The 13,802-nt window shown below is 37.7% G+C and overlaps 1 protein-coding gene across 5 annotated transcripts in view; it reads right to left on the reverse strand.

Annotated features, from left to right (window-relative positions):
* Positions 1 to 13,802, reverse strand: part of gphna (gephyrin a) — a 109,783-nt gene that overhangs the window by 39,655 nt on the left and 56,326 nt on the right. For 4 of the 5 annotated variants that reach the window (XM_016568826.1, XM_016568825.1, XM_016568827.1 and 1 more), the window contains exons 7-9: positions 9,416 to 9,688; positions 8,632 to 8,748; positions 6,153 to 6,284 (exon numbers count right to left, since the gene is read on the reverse strand). In XM_016568826.1, coding sequence (XP_016424312.1) covers positions 6,153 to 6,284; positions 8,632 to 8,748; positions 9,416 to 9,688 — 522 coding nt within the window. The remainder of the gene's footprint in view (positions 1 to 6,152; positions 6,285 to 8,631; positions 8,749 to 9,415; positions 9,689 to 13,802) is intronic. The other variant, XM_016568828.1, reaches the window with a different exon arrangement.

The raw sequence follows: 13,802 nt of genomic DNA on the forward strand, positions 1-13,802 counted from the left end.
ATTATATGCTGTATTTGTGTGTGTGTATTTATATATACATACTAAATATACACAATACACATATACATTATGTGTATTGTGTATTTATATATACATACTAAATATACACAATACACATATACATTATGTAAACAAAAACTTTTATTTTGGATGCGATTAATCGCGATTAATCGTTTGACAGCACTAGTTTGTATTCAATAAACCAACATAAAACTGTTAAAAGTCACAACCAAATTGATTGATATTATTTTTACCCTAAATATCCCAAATTGTTTAGCATCCGAACAGAGTAAAAAAAAAAAAGGAACTGGCCCCCAAAAACCAAACAAACAAAAAACAATCACAGTACAATATTTCCTTCTAGTGAGTCTATTAATGAGTTAATAGAGAAACAGTTTTATTTTAAGATCCTGTCGTGCATGTTTTTCTTGCCCTGTGTAGGTGAAAGATGTGACTGTAATTCAGTATAAACGCCGCTGTTTAATTACAGTTTCTTTTTTCTTTTTTTGTCTCCTCCATATCTGTCCGTTGCTGAAAGCCCCTCCAGGCGGCATTCTTAGCCAACCCTACCCCGCAAGCACACACCAGTGAACACACCACACACTTGCCTCAGTGAACACACAACACACACACTGTCCTCCGAGCATCCACACAACTCCAGCCACTGAAGCACAGGGTGAGCTTCAGTATGAATCTCTCTGTCTATATCTCATACTGCTGTTATCTCAAAGCACTATATACTGCTGTTCTTATCATATGTCACACACTGTGGGTCACTCTATAATAAGTGTTGCAAACTACATCAAATGTAAACAATAACATAGAATAGAATAGAATAGAATAGAATAGACTAGACTATAGAGAACAACCAAGTACTGTCATTTAATTCAGCCACATTGTCTTTTTAGTTGAAATAGCCACAACCTGGATACCAAACCATATGGTTTCTCTAGCGATCATCCTTATTCAATCATTCTTATCCCCAGGTCAAATTAAAATAACTGTTTCGCTAGTGCTGCTATGTCTTTGCTACATTTTGAGGCTAAGTACTTGAAATGCCACAAAGGACGTTGTTGGAAATATTGAAATCACTGTATTAATTATTGAAACATTCCATTCACAGCATCGGTTATAAATCTTAAAGCTCCCGTCCTGAATTCTGATTGGTCAATATATTCCAGCTGTGCTAAAATACATTATAGTTACAGCACCTATAGATGCCATCTATTAATATTTGTTTACATGTCAAAGACTAAATAGTCTTGCAGAGAGATGCCATGTTTTGACTATAAATCAAAACATATATATTTTATATTATACTATAATATTATTATTATTGTATAACAATTATATTACATTACATTATATTTAGTACTGGGCAAAAGTTTTTTTTAAATATATATATAAAATATGTGTGTATACTGTGTATATTTATTATGTATATATTATAGACACACACATACAGTATATATTGTGAAAATATTTACATGTATATATTATATATATAAATATTTATATATACATAATAAATACACACAGTACACACATATATTATGTTCACAAAAACTTTATATATTATATTATATTATATTATATTATGTAGTACTATTATTTAAAGCCAAATTATGAAATGTCTGTTGTAAACTCATTAGTCATAAGAATACTGTATCCCCATAACGAAACACTTAAAGTGTGTAAAATAACACAGATCCCCCCTCTAAACACAAACACACACTATGGACACGAGTGCACATGCACACAACAACAAAAACACCACCACACAGACATGCACTTGCACAACATGCCACACGCAAAATAAGCTACAGAATGAGACAAACATGAATGCACAAGTCATAAACAAAACAACATGATTCTCCCTGTAAGCACCTGCACCTGGAGATGTGGAACAGCACTGAAACTACATCCACCACATCTCCAAACACTGGCACCTAATGGAGCCTCCATTCAGAAAAGCCACAGTGTTACTACATCAGACCACTGCAGCTGTTATGAAACCAAGTGGCTGCTCCGTACGCCGTAGATCATACACCCTGAAATCCTCCTGCCTCACCGATCCCCCCTGGAGTCTATGTGGAGCCCTACCAACCTACACCCCTCACACACACATCCAAAACAGACACGTGTAGAACAAAACAGAGTGACGCATCAGAGCGGAGAAAGACTGCGCTTACCATGCTTTATCCCGACACACAGAAGAATGCTGCACGTCTCCCGTGCACACACTGACACGCACGCACACACACACACGACACGCATGAAGCCAGAGGGAGTGTAGGAGGGGAGAAAGAGGTGGAGTGAGACAGCATGCAAAGCGGAGGATGAGTAAAAACCACTGGGATCTAAATTTGGAGGAAGTGCAACCACAGATTTGAGGGATAGACTAGCAGGGTTGACGGCTGTGTGTGCGGGTACAGAGTGTGTTTTCTGAAATCAGATCGGCTCAGGCGAAGCATCTGAGTGGGTTAAGAGAGGGAAAGAGAGAGTGTAAAAACGTATTATGCATTATTACCTCTGCGTTTAGCACGCATGGAGAGCTCACAGCCAAACAGGGTCTTATGTAACAGCTGGACGTTGTGCTGAGGGAATGCAGTGAGCATAATATATGTGTGTGTGTGTGTGTGTGTTGCCTTTGGTCGTCTTGGATGATGTATGCTTTTCACACTGCACACAAATCCAATTTCGTTTCACATGCGATATTTGGGCCTGATTGTTATTTTGATGAAATGCGATTCGTTTGTTCAGACAGTCACGATTCAGCATTTAGCATCATTTTAGTGTCAGCAGGATTTTAAAAGTCGTTCTCATACAACAAGCTGTCAACGTGGAAAGAGAGGACGGGAAAACTAGAATTTAGCCTCTGCTGTCTACCACGCCATTTTGCTGACCAGAACACAAGCTACATTTTACGACATATATTTGTCCAGAACTGCTGATTCAGTCACTAAATAGTGAATATCACACAGTTTATTATGTAAGGAAAGAGCCAACAAAAAGAAAAGTATTCAGACACAGTTCCAGACAATATTGTGTACATTATGTATGACGTTACACATATTAACGTTCAAAAAAATTGGGGGTTGGAAAAATATTTAATGTTTTTTTTTTTTTATGTCTCTTCTTCTCACCAAGGCTGCGAATATTTGATCAAACTACAGCAAAAACAGTAATATTATGAAATATTATTACAATTTAAAAGTTGTTCTGTTTTATTATATTTTAAGATGTAATTTATTTATTTGTATTCATTTACTCCAGTCTTCAGTGTCACATGATCCTTTAGAAATCATTCTAATATACTGATTTGGTGCTCATGAAACCTTTCTTATTATTATCAATGTAGAAACAGATGTACTGCTTAATATTTTTGTGGAAACAGTGATACATTTTTGAGGATTCTTTGATGAATACGAAGTTCAAAAGATATTTTTTGTGGAAAACTTTTTATTTTCAGGATTTGTTGATGAACTTTGGACACAGCAATTATTTGAAATAGAAATCTTTTCTCACATTTAAAAAACAAACAAACAAAAATCCAATTGATATCCAATCTAACAGTTCAGACTTTGGATTAAAAATGTTTTTCCCTGTTCAGACAAAAAGAAAAACGAATTGCAACAAAGCCTAAAAACTGTCTCCTATTTCTCCTTTATGTTCATTTACTTACTCTTTCTCTTCTTCCATTTCCACTGGTGTTCACATGTGAAGCATTGGCCCCTAAGCCACTAACTAAACCTTGACTGGCACCTCAAGTGTCTATCTTGGAAAATGACTAGTTATAGAAAGTCCAATTCTATATTTTATGTAAACACAGTATATGCATTTCCTATACAGTGTAACTGCAAGATTTAAATAACTTTAACTGCAAGATTTAAATAACTTTAAAGTTTTTTATTTAATTTTTTTAAACAAGGTAGCGACAGATCTTTTCTAAGATTGAGTTATGACTTTGAATTTTAAAAAAAATTACAAAGTTAAATGTATTAAAAAAAGAGAAAAAATGTGCATGAATGAAATGTTCATTTGGCTCTTTTTTATGTGGGCCCGACCACAGTGTCTCTCTCTCTCTCTCTCTCTCAGACACACACACACAATATTCCCACCGCATATAAATTCCCCACACATTTGTGAACCTGCAATGACTATTTTATCAGGACTGTGAATTCCCAGATGCTTAATGTGATAGGTGCACTGTTCAACACCACACACACACACACACACACACACACCTCAGCATGTTTCTTTACTGTATGTAGCCTCTAACTGTTAAGTGCCACCTGACAACCTTGTTTAGCAACTAAAGCCAAACTGCCAGACACTCGTCAAAAAAACAGCAGTCAGCAGAATTAAAACCCAGCCTGAGGTCAAAGCTTAAGCTTAGAGCACTTTGCTGGAATCCTGCTTATCACAGGCATTTCACATACATCCTAAAAAAAGAAATGATAAAAAGAGGTCTAAACATTTCCATTATACACTTCAAGTACTCGGTGGCATCAACTTTCCAAAGTCTGACACTGAGACACAAATACTCTGATCTGCTAAAGGAAAACACAGATGTAATACACACTGTGTTCACTAGAGGGAGACAAAAAAAGCTGGTGAAGCATCATTAAAGGGGTGGTTGACTGGTTTTTTTCTAGGCTTGATTGTTTATGGGGTGCAGTCTAACATGTGTGTGTTCCCGGAGGTGGGGTTTATGTAAAATTCTGGGTTCTTGAGGTAACGGACCTGGGAAGTAACTCGTTGTAGTCCCTTACCAGTCGTTTTTGTAGGCATTAAACTGCCAGAATTTTAAAAGACGATATCTCCGTTTGCATTGAACTTTCAGCTTCGTAACTTTGCAGATATTGTTTATGATCAAACAGCAACATTACACACTAACTAACATTAGAAAAGTGAAATCGCAATCAACCACCCCTTTAATCACTTATTTACAGCTTGTTGACAGATTTCACGCACACATATGACCATCTCATGAACTAAACAGACACTCGATTGGTCCAGACCCAAATGCGCACTTAATGTGTTTTTTTATTATGTTTTTTTCTGTCAATGGTGTCCACAAATGTGTAGGGTGTCTTGTTTGTTTTTATGTGATTCAAACGGTACTCTTAAACAGTATTCTGTCATCAAAGTGAATGCTATTTTTGACAGGGCCAGCATCATGAGGGCCACAACACAAAGCACACATTTATACCATGACACTTCCACAAAAAACTGAGGAAACAGTTGAGAAAGAGCTGAAACTGAAGTATCTTACTATCACACACTCCACAACAAAATGTAACTTGTTATAAACAGCACAAAATAACTCCATTCAGTAAACGACTTGGTCGGCTACACCGATAGCACTTTTGAGTCAAAAATTGAGATGGAAGTGTATGTATGACAATGTATGACTGAATACTAAATGGCTGACACAATGTGAGTTACTGCATTAATTACTCACCCTCATGGAGCTACGGTGACACAGAGGAGACAAATTGTTGAATAAAGTCGTTATTTTTGTTCGTAAAAAAGCTTCGTAAAATTATGGTTGAACCCCTGATGTCACATGGATTATTTTACCGATCTCCTTGCTACGTTTCTGGACGTTGATCATGTTACTTACATTGCTGTCTATGGGAGGCTCAGAGAGCTCTCAGAATGCATCAAAAATATCTTAATTTGTGTTCGGAAGATGAACGGAGGTCTTACGGGTTTGGAACGACACGAGGGTGAGTAATTAATGACAAAATTTTCATTTTGGGGTGGAGTAACCCGTTAACTGTTGCAAAAGGAACATCCAAAACGGCTCCTGAACTTCTTAAAGAAAATAGTTATGAATTAATAGACCCTTGCAGCGTTCGTCTAATCACACTGTTGGATCTAAAACAACAAACTGTTAACTGCTACAGGAGGAAAATCAAATTGGCCGAACTTAAAATTCAGCCAGTGAAGAGTTCTCGCCTCTCCTCTCAGACGGCCCAATGAGCAAAGTCACTGCTGTCTGGAATGCAAAGCAGTGTGTCAAGCAGCCAATGAGGTGGCAGCAGATGAGGATCCAGCCATGGAGGATACGGAGTGAATGACGGAAAAGAAAGCTGAGAGGAGAAGGAATGGTGTGAATCAAGGGAGAAGGGGCGGAGTCTTACTTTGGGGGTGGGGCAGGAGGCAGTGGAGAGGCGGGACTGCTGAGCACAAGGAGACTCCGAGGGCGTGGTGCTGAGAGAGGCGGTGTCCCGCGGCAAAACCTGCACGCCTCGTGAAATGATGGACTCTGGTATCTGTAAACAGAAGACAGGGACAGTCAAATTCAGTTAAGAACTGGCAATAATCAGTATTTACACTTACAGTGCTGTGGAGTCAGTAAGAGTGTTTTTTCTAAGAAATTAATACTTTTATTCAGCAAGAATATAACTTGAAGAATATAAGAATACAATTATTATATAATTGTAGAATAATAATTCTAGAATTATTATTTTAATATATAATTCTATAATATGATAACATTTCATAATGTTCAATCAGACACACACACACATATATATACATACATACACACACACACACACACACACATACTGTATATGTGTGTGTGGCATGTTGCAAAGCATTAGCCAATCATAACACATCATATATACTGTACATACAGAACTCTCAAAGGTACAAGAGCATCAGAGAGCAGTGTGGTAAATAATCATTAAACCTTGACTAACATGGACTTTTGACTACTACAGAAGCAATATAGCCCACACAATCTTGACAGAAAGTATTAATGAACACACACACATATATATACATACACACACACACACACACACACATACTGTATATGTGTGTGTGTGGCATGTTGCAAAGCATTAGCCAATCATAACACATCATATATACTGTACATACAGAACTCTCAAAGGTACAAGAGCATCAGAGAGCAGTGTGGTAAATAATCATTAAACCTTGACTAACATGGACTTTTGACTACTACAGAAGCAATATAGCCCACACAATCTTGACAGAAAGTATTAATGAACCTCCACAGACAAATATTTGAAACGCCATTATCTAAACAGAGTGATATTTGTTACTGTATTCAGACTGAGACTCGCTGCCTTTGATCCAGTAGGCGAGTCTTTGTGCAGTAACAAACTGCAGCTATGCTGTCTGGGAGAACTGTGCTGGGATTAAGCGGGAGTCTGATGGGCAGAAGGGCGAAGAGCGCAGGGATCTTCCATAGGAACGCTGGGGCTTAACGGAGCACTAATTAACACTGGGGATAAATCAAGGCCTCACAGGAAAGAGCAGCTCCACGAGCGCTTTAATTACCCAGCGCAGAAGCTAACCCTGCGCTAATAATAGCACTCGACTCAACCTCTGCCTTCCCATGAGACTCGAGCTACGAGCGCTCCCTGTGGAGAACACAGTAATGCCAACCTGCATGACCCCATTATAAAGACAGCTAATACAGGATATATACTCAATCCTCTGTGTTATCAGAGAAAAAAAAAACTTTACAAAACCTGGCAAGGCTGAACAACAAGACAAATATTGCTTGCTAAAGTATAAACTCATACAACGCAATAGAAAGCTAAAGAAAGAAAGTAAGTCATGCTTGTCCATGTTGTGGGTGGTTGCCAGGGTGTTATTTATTGGCACAAAAGCTAGGCCTGGAGGTGCCAAGTCTATCATATTTTGGTCACTAGATATGGCTTTAATGTATACTCATTTTGTGTAACATTCAGAATAATGAAGATTCCAATTTTATTTTTCTTTAAATGAAATAAATTTGGAAATAATTTTTATGGTATAACAAAATTATATAATGTTAAATTATATGAATGTTACATTCTGGTTTGCTGAACATTAAATTATTATTAAATAATATTATAAGAGATGGTACAGCTTTATACACATGCTGATATTAAAGAATTAACAAAAAAGTTAACAAATGTATAGTAGATTAGTAGTATAAAGTCAAAAAGCTAGACCTGGAGGTGTCAGTTTTATGTTACAGTATTTGGTCTCTAAAAATTAAATGCAAGTCTAAGGGGCTGTTCACACAGAATGCGTTTTTCCATTCCAATGCACTAATTTCCATTGTTTTTCTATGTAAACACACACTAGACACAGTTGCACTCGCGTGTTTTGAAGTGTCTCGCACATGAGCACCAAGACATTGTAAGACATTGTATCAAGTTAAAAGAATTTCAACTTTTACACGTAGTGCCACTCATCAATGTCAGTAAAACTGTGAGCTCTCCAGAACTGTGGACCAATCAGAAGATTCCGAAGGCAGGGCAAGCATTGAGAGCTTTTGTTTACAGTAGCAAATTATCATGGCAACTGTTTTATTTGATGGTAACATGGTAGAGGAGGCATTCCGCGCTGAGCTTGTTTTAAAACCTGTGCGATACATCTCATGTATTTAGACGCAACAATGCGTTCTGTGTGAACAGCCCCTAAGGGATTTATTTCCTGTTTTATTGTCAAGCAACAGTAGTAGTGAGCAAATAAAACAATAATAACTTACAATGACATTTCATTTCTCTGATTGGTTGGTTTTGAAACTGGATGTTCAAAAGGGCCAATGGAATAGCAGGAGAGGTGAATGTGCATGGAAAAGTGGGTGTGGCTTACCGTATCGCTGCAGGAGCAGGTGAAATGGGACAGAATGGAGGTGGACGGGATGAAGCCACTCAAGGGCTGTCCACCTTTCGCCATGACAACAGCATGGCTGGGATGAGACTTCATGCTCTGATGATGAACATGAGATGCATAAACATGACAAGAGACTTGACACGTGCACACACAAACACAAAAGATGATTCAATGGAGCATCAAGGGCAATGATAGAGAGTCTTAAAGGGTCATGAAACCCGAAACTGCTTTTTCTGAGATTTTAGCAGAGGTGTTTGTGTTGCACATCATAGAAGACAATGTTAGCATCCGATAATTTTAACTGTTGGAGAAAACTGGTTAATTGTAAGCTTTTTTGTGCTATTTTCATCTTCCGGGTTTAAAATCTACATTGTGTTGACGTCACAATTTGTGACGTGGCAATGGACTAACAGTACATCGGTGACGCGTCGGTGTCTATTAAATTATTCATGAGACTGCGTGTTCTTATCCTATGAGAAGACGCTTCACTTAATTATTCACAACAGCATATGTTGATTTGCTATGACAGACATTTCAGAGTCTGTGAGATGACATCGCGCACAATAACTGAGAGAAACGTTCATGGATCGAAGAAGAGTTGCTGAAACAGGGGGTTTCATGACCCTTTAAAGGGGCAGAGTGTTATCTTTTTAATGTCAAAATACGTTCTTCTGTTCCAGTTATGTTAGGGAAACATGAAATATCATGAAATTACATAATAATAATAATAATTATTATTATTATTATTAATAGTGAAGCTCACCTTAGCAGCAATAGCAGCCGCTGTGATGTGAGAGGAGCCGCTGTCCTCTGTGGACGCCACGCCACTGTCCTTCTTCTCCTCGTCCTCTTCCTCACACTGCACACCCTTTTCTTCTGTCTGCTTGTGTGGGCTGGTGGTGGGTGGAGGGGAGAGGGGTGGTGGAGGGGACGGCAGGTCCTCTAGAGCGTCGTGTACCTCCTTCACCTTCACTATGGCATCCCGCAGCAGGTCAATGGCATGCGGCAGAGCAGGCAGGATGAACTGGAAGCACTCCTGAGAAAAGACAGAGATGCAGATGAAGCAAGTGAAAGAATGAAAAAGCGAAAAGACCTTTTAGATATGCTCAAACTCGATTCTACAGAGACATAATCATGACACGTTTAGAGAAAATTGTATTTTTATTTATATTTATTAGGAGTATTACATTGTTAGCTTAGTAACAAGCTGCCTTAAATGGCAGTTACTACTAGGCAGTAAGAAGCTTTCTCTTTTCTGGAAAAGAGCCAGAAACTCACAACAAAACAAAAAAAAAAACTAAATTAAACTAAACTAAACACAACAACAAAACAAAACAAAACACAACAAAACACAACACAACAAAATAAAACAAGACAGCAAAACACAACACAACACAAAACAAAAAAGCAAAACAAAACAAGACAGCAAAACACAACACAAAACAAAACAAAGCAAATAAGCAAACATATATTAATAATTTTCAAAAATATGTACACTTAGATAAATAGAACAGAATATAAAATTGATATGAATAAAATTAAGATTAAAAGGCTAATTTTAAATAAAATAAATTCTCATTGTTATTATATTGTGTCATGTAAAATCATTTTGTGTAACATTCAGTATAATGAACAAAATATAATTTTAACAATTACAAAAATAACACTTGCATGTTGCATGTATGGCATAATGAAAAAATTACATACTGTTAAATCAACACACATGCTAACATAAAATTCCTGACTGTAGTAGTATTTTTTCATTTATTTTATACAACATTTGATTTGACACATTCTGGTGCTTAAATAATATCTAATCTGAGCTATTCCTTCAAGATTTGAACAGTAGAAAAAAAACTAATTAATTTGTTGTACCTCCTCAGAGTTCAACTTTCTCTAGCTCCTCAAGCTTCGAGTGTACTGTTTAGCAGTAATGTGAGGTCTTTACCACGTAAATCCCTCTTGTTCTCCTCCAACGTAACAGGTCACTATCTATACGAATCCCCTAATAGGATGACATACAGGCCAACTTATTGACACTAACTTAATGGAATTTCTAATACAGTTGGACATCCTCCATTCTGAGGGGCTGAAGTCCGATAAGGACACAGCGTGTGAACTTAACACAGGTGGCCAAACTCGATTGCTCTTAAACGGCATTTCTTAAGTACTTCTGACAAGAGACATTAATAATAATGAAGGAAAGGATGGCAGCGGGGATGGAGACCGGTCCAGGGAGGGTTGATGCAGTGTTCCCCCCCGCAGGTCTGATGTGGTTGCATCTCTCCGTTTTGGTGACTCAGAGTTAAAACGAAGATTAATGTGTGGAGACATCAGAAGTCCATAGGCTACTTCATGTCCTCTTGGTGCATGTAGGGATGGTCTATTTTTGTCTTCCCCGGTGCAAGGTGAGGCACATGTGTGTGCGCTGACGCTCCAGATCAGAGCGTGCTGCTCTGTAGAAATAATGGCACCTGAGCTCAAAGAAAGAGTGATGGGCAACTCAGACATGCTGACCAGACAGGAACATGCCAATAGTGGATGTGTGATGAGAAGCCACATCACTGTAAAAGCAGATGGACATATTTCATGTCCAGTTTCCTCGAGAAAACAGTAGAATACAATGTAGCCCTTTTTCAGAGATAAGGCATTACAAATCACTTGGACAGCAACACTGTGTCCTAACTGTGCTTGACTTCATAAAGCAAAGCAAAATAACTTTTTTTTTCCAGTTGCTTGGTTTCTATTTTGTTGTGTTCAACAGATCAAAGTGCAATGCATCTAATGAATATAACTTAAGAGGTATCGTTGATGTGTGTTCAAATCTAGTGCAAATCAAAAACACAGGTGTTTCTTCAACTTCACACAACTTTTTGGGTTTTTTGTCACATTAAAGCTGTTTTGAAAACGTCTTACATTTTTACAAAAACAAAATTAAAGCTGTTTTGGAAGCATCTTACATTTTTACAAAAAAAAAATGTCCTTAGTAACCTTAACTAGTACTATGTGCTTACATTTAAATTAATCATTTGGTACAATGCACTTATTATGTACAAGAAAGAAAGAAAGAAAGTACGAACGAACGAACGAAAGAAAGAAAGAAAGAAAGAAAAGAAAATCCATTACAAAAAATACAAATGATTATGACATTCTAAACAAAGAAAACTAGCGTATTTTTTCAATTAATTGTTTTCAATGGAAGCGCTGCGTTTTTTAAAACGGCATGAGCGTGACGAGGCGCTGAGAATTTTCTTCCCTCTTAGCATTGTGCGCTCAGCGATTTATTTTTTTGGCACAGAGAGTTGAAGAATGTTAAATTTTGGGAACAATGCAACACTCATTGTCACTTTTTAGTCAGCCGTCCAATCACAGTGGAGGATGGGCGGGACAAATTACACACGACCAACTGCCACATCCTCCTTGTACAACAGCAAAAGACGACAACAAGAAGCACAACAACAACAAAACAATTTAAAACAAGGGCCAGAGCAAGTACTTTATATTCATAAATAAACTATCTGCTAAATCAGATCCAGAATCAGTTACACTACACAGAAATTCCATATAATAACAGCCAAAGCATCTCAACTGAAAAAAAAACCTCTGCATCTTAAGCCCCGTTCACACCAAGAACGATAACTATAAAGATAAAGATATTAGCGTCCACACCAGCGGACAATTTAATCTGTTTATTCTATGCACACGCTCGTCTGCCACTTTAAAGGCGCTGTATGTAAGTTTTTGACTTTACTAAAGCATAAAAATACCATAATATGTTTGCAGATATTTAAGAGCTGTAGAATCGCTCTCAAGCACTCACAGCTGGGCATTTTCAGTAGAGCGCCTGGCATTTTCAGCTGGCTAAAAATGCTTTGGTGGACACACAGCTTTATTGGTGGAAGTCTTTTTTTGTAATCATTGGTCATCTTGTTTTTCACCTGGAATTCTGCCGTTAAACACGATTATTTATCAAATAAGTTGAAACAATGTGAACTGATGGCTTTAACAAAAGCATATACAATTGGTTAACAACTAAGACAACAGGCCTGTCTTTAAAGGTTTATAAGTTAAAACAATTTCCCTATGGAGAAAAGAAATGGGGTTTTTACTTCGAGACATTTGAGACATGTGATAAGTAAACATTATGTAATTTCTAACAATCCCACAAGTTTGTCAAATTAAAGTGGGAAAATGTGATTAATCATGTGTAAGTAGAATACATAAAATGCTAGCTACATTAGCAAGACAAATGAATCAGCCATTTTTTAATTAATTTATTTATCGCATAATTCTGCTAAACCCTGTGCATCATTGTAGATGTAGTGGAAACATTCAGGACTTCAGGAAAGTGCCCAAGGTTGAAGAAACACCCACTATATTTATTTTAACAATTCATGGCCCTTTGAGGATTGTGTTTGTGTGTTTCCAGGTGACATTCTACTGCAAACTGAAACACTGGGTGCACACATCCCCAGATGTGCTGAGGTCTGTGGTCCTGTTTCATATTCACTCAGTTTACTTAAATGTTAACAATTTGCCTGTATTAAAACTCTCGCTGCGATCTAAAGGTTTTGCAGAATCTCTCTATGGATCAGAGTCTTTCTAAACCTGTGGCATTGTGGCCTGGGTCTGTTTCCTTTTTAAAAGCAAGAAGGGCAGACTGAGTCCAGAAGAGAGTCACTGTCATAGAGGAGGAGCCGGGGCTGTGAGGAGGCTGCTTTTATAGGTCGTGGACGTTGGATGGAGGGATGCTTTTATTTAGGAAGGGAGAGGGGGAGTGCTGTAGCTGAGCTGGACCGAGCATAAAGGGGTTCTTCAAAGTTTAATCCCCTTATCGGCTCAGCTTCTGGACTTCAAAGCGGCAGTGACAGCGGAGTGCTCCGTGGCTGGGGCTGATGGGTAATGGAGATTAATACCACGACCCTATCAGCGGAGCTTCATGGGAAGGAGCTGTAATAGGATTGGCCACAATGTTAACACGGTAAACTAGGGTAAACGTATATATGAGAGGTGAAGGAAGAGAAGGGGCATATCCTCATTTGAAACTTTTTGTCATTGTTTATTCATCCTTATACATATATGTGTGTTTTTCCATGGAACAGATTTTGTTTTTTTTAATCAAAGCACTTCTGAAGTATGTATTTGTACTG

The sequence above is a fragment of the Sinocyclocheilus rhinocerous genome, unplaced genomic scaffold, assembly GCF_001515625.1.
Source record: "Sinocyclocheilus rhinocerous isolate Xijiao unplaced genomic scaffold, SAMN03320098_v1.1 scaffold61, whole genome shotgun sequence".
In the NCBI taxonomy this organism is placed as follows: Eukaryota; Metazoa; Chordata; class Actinopteri; order Cypriniformes; family Cyprinidae; genus Sinocyclocheilus; species Sinocyclocheilus rhinocerous.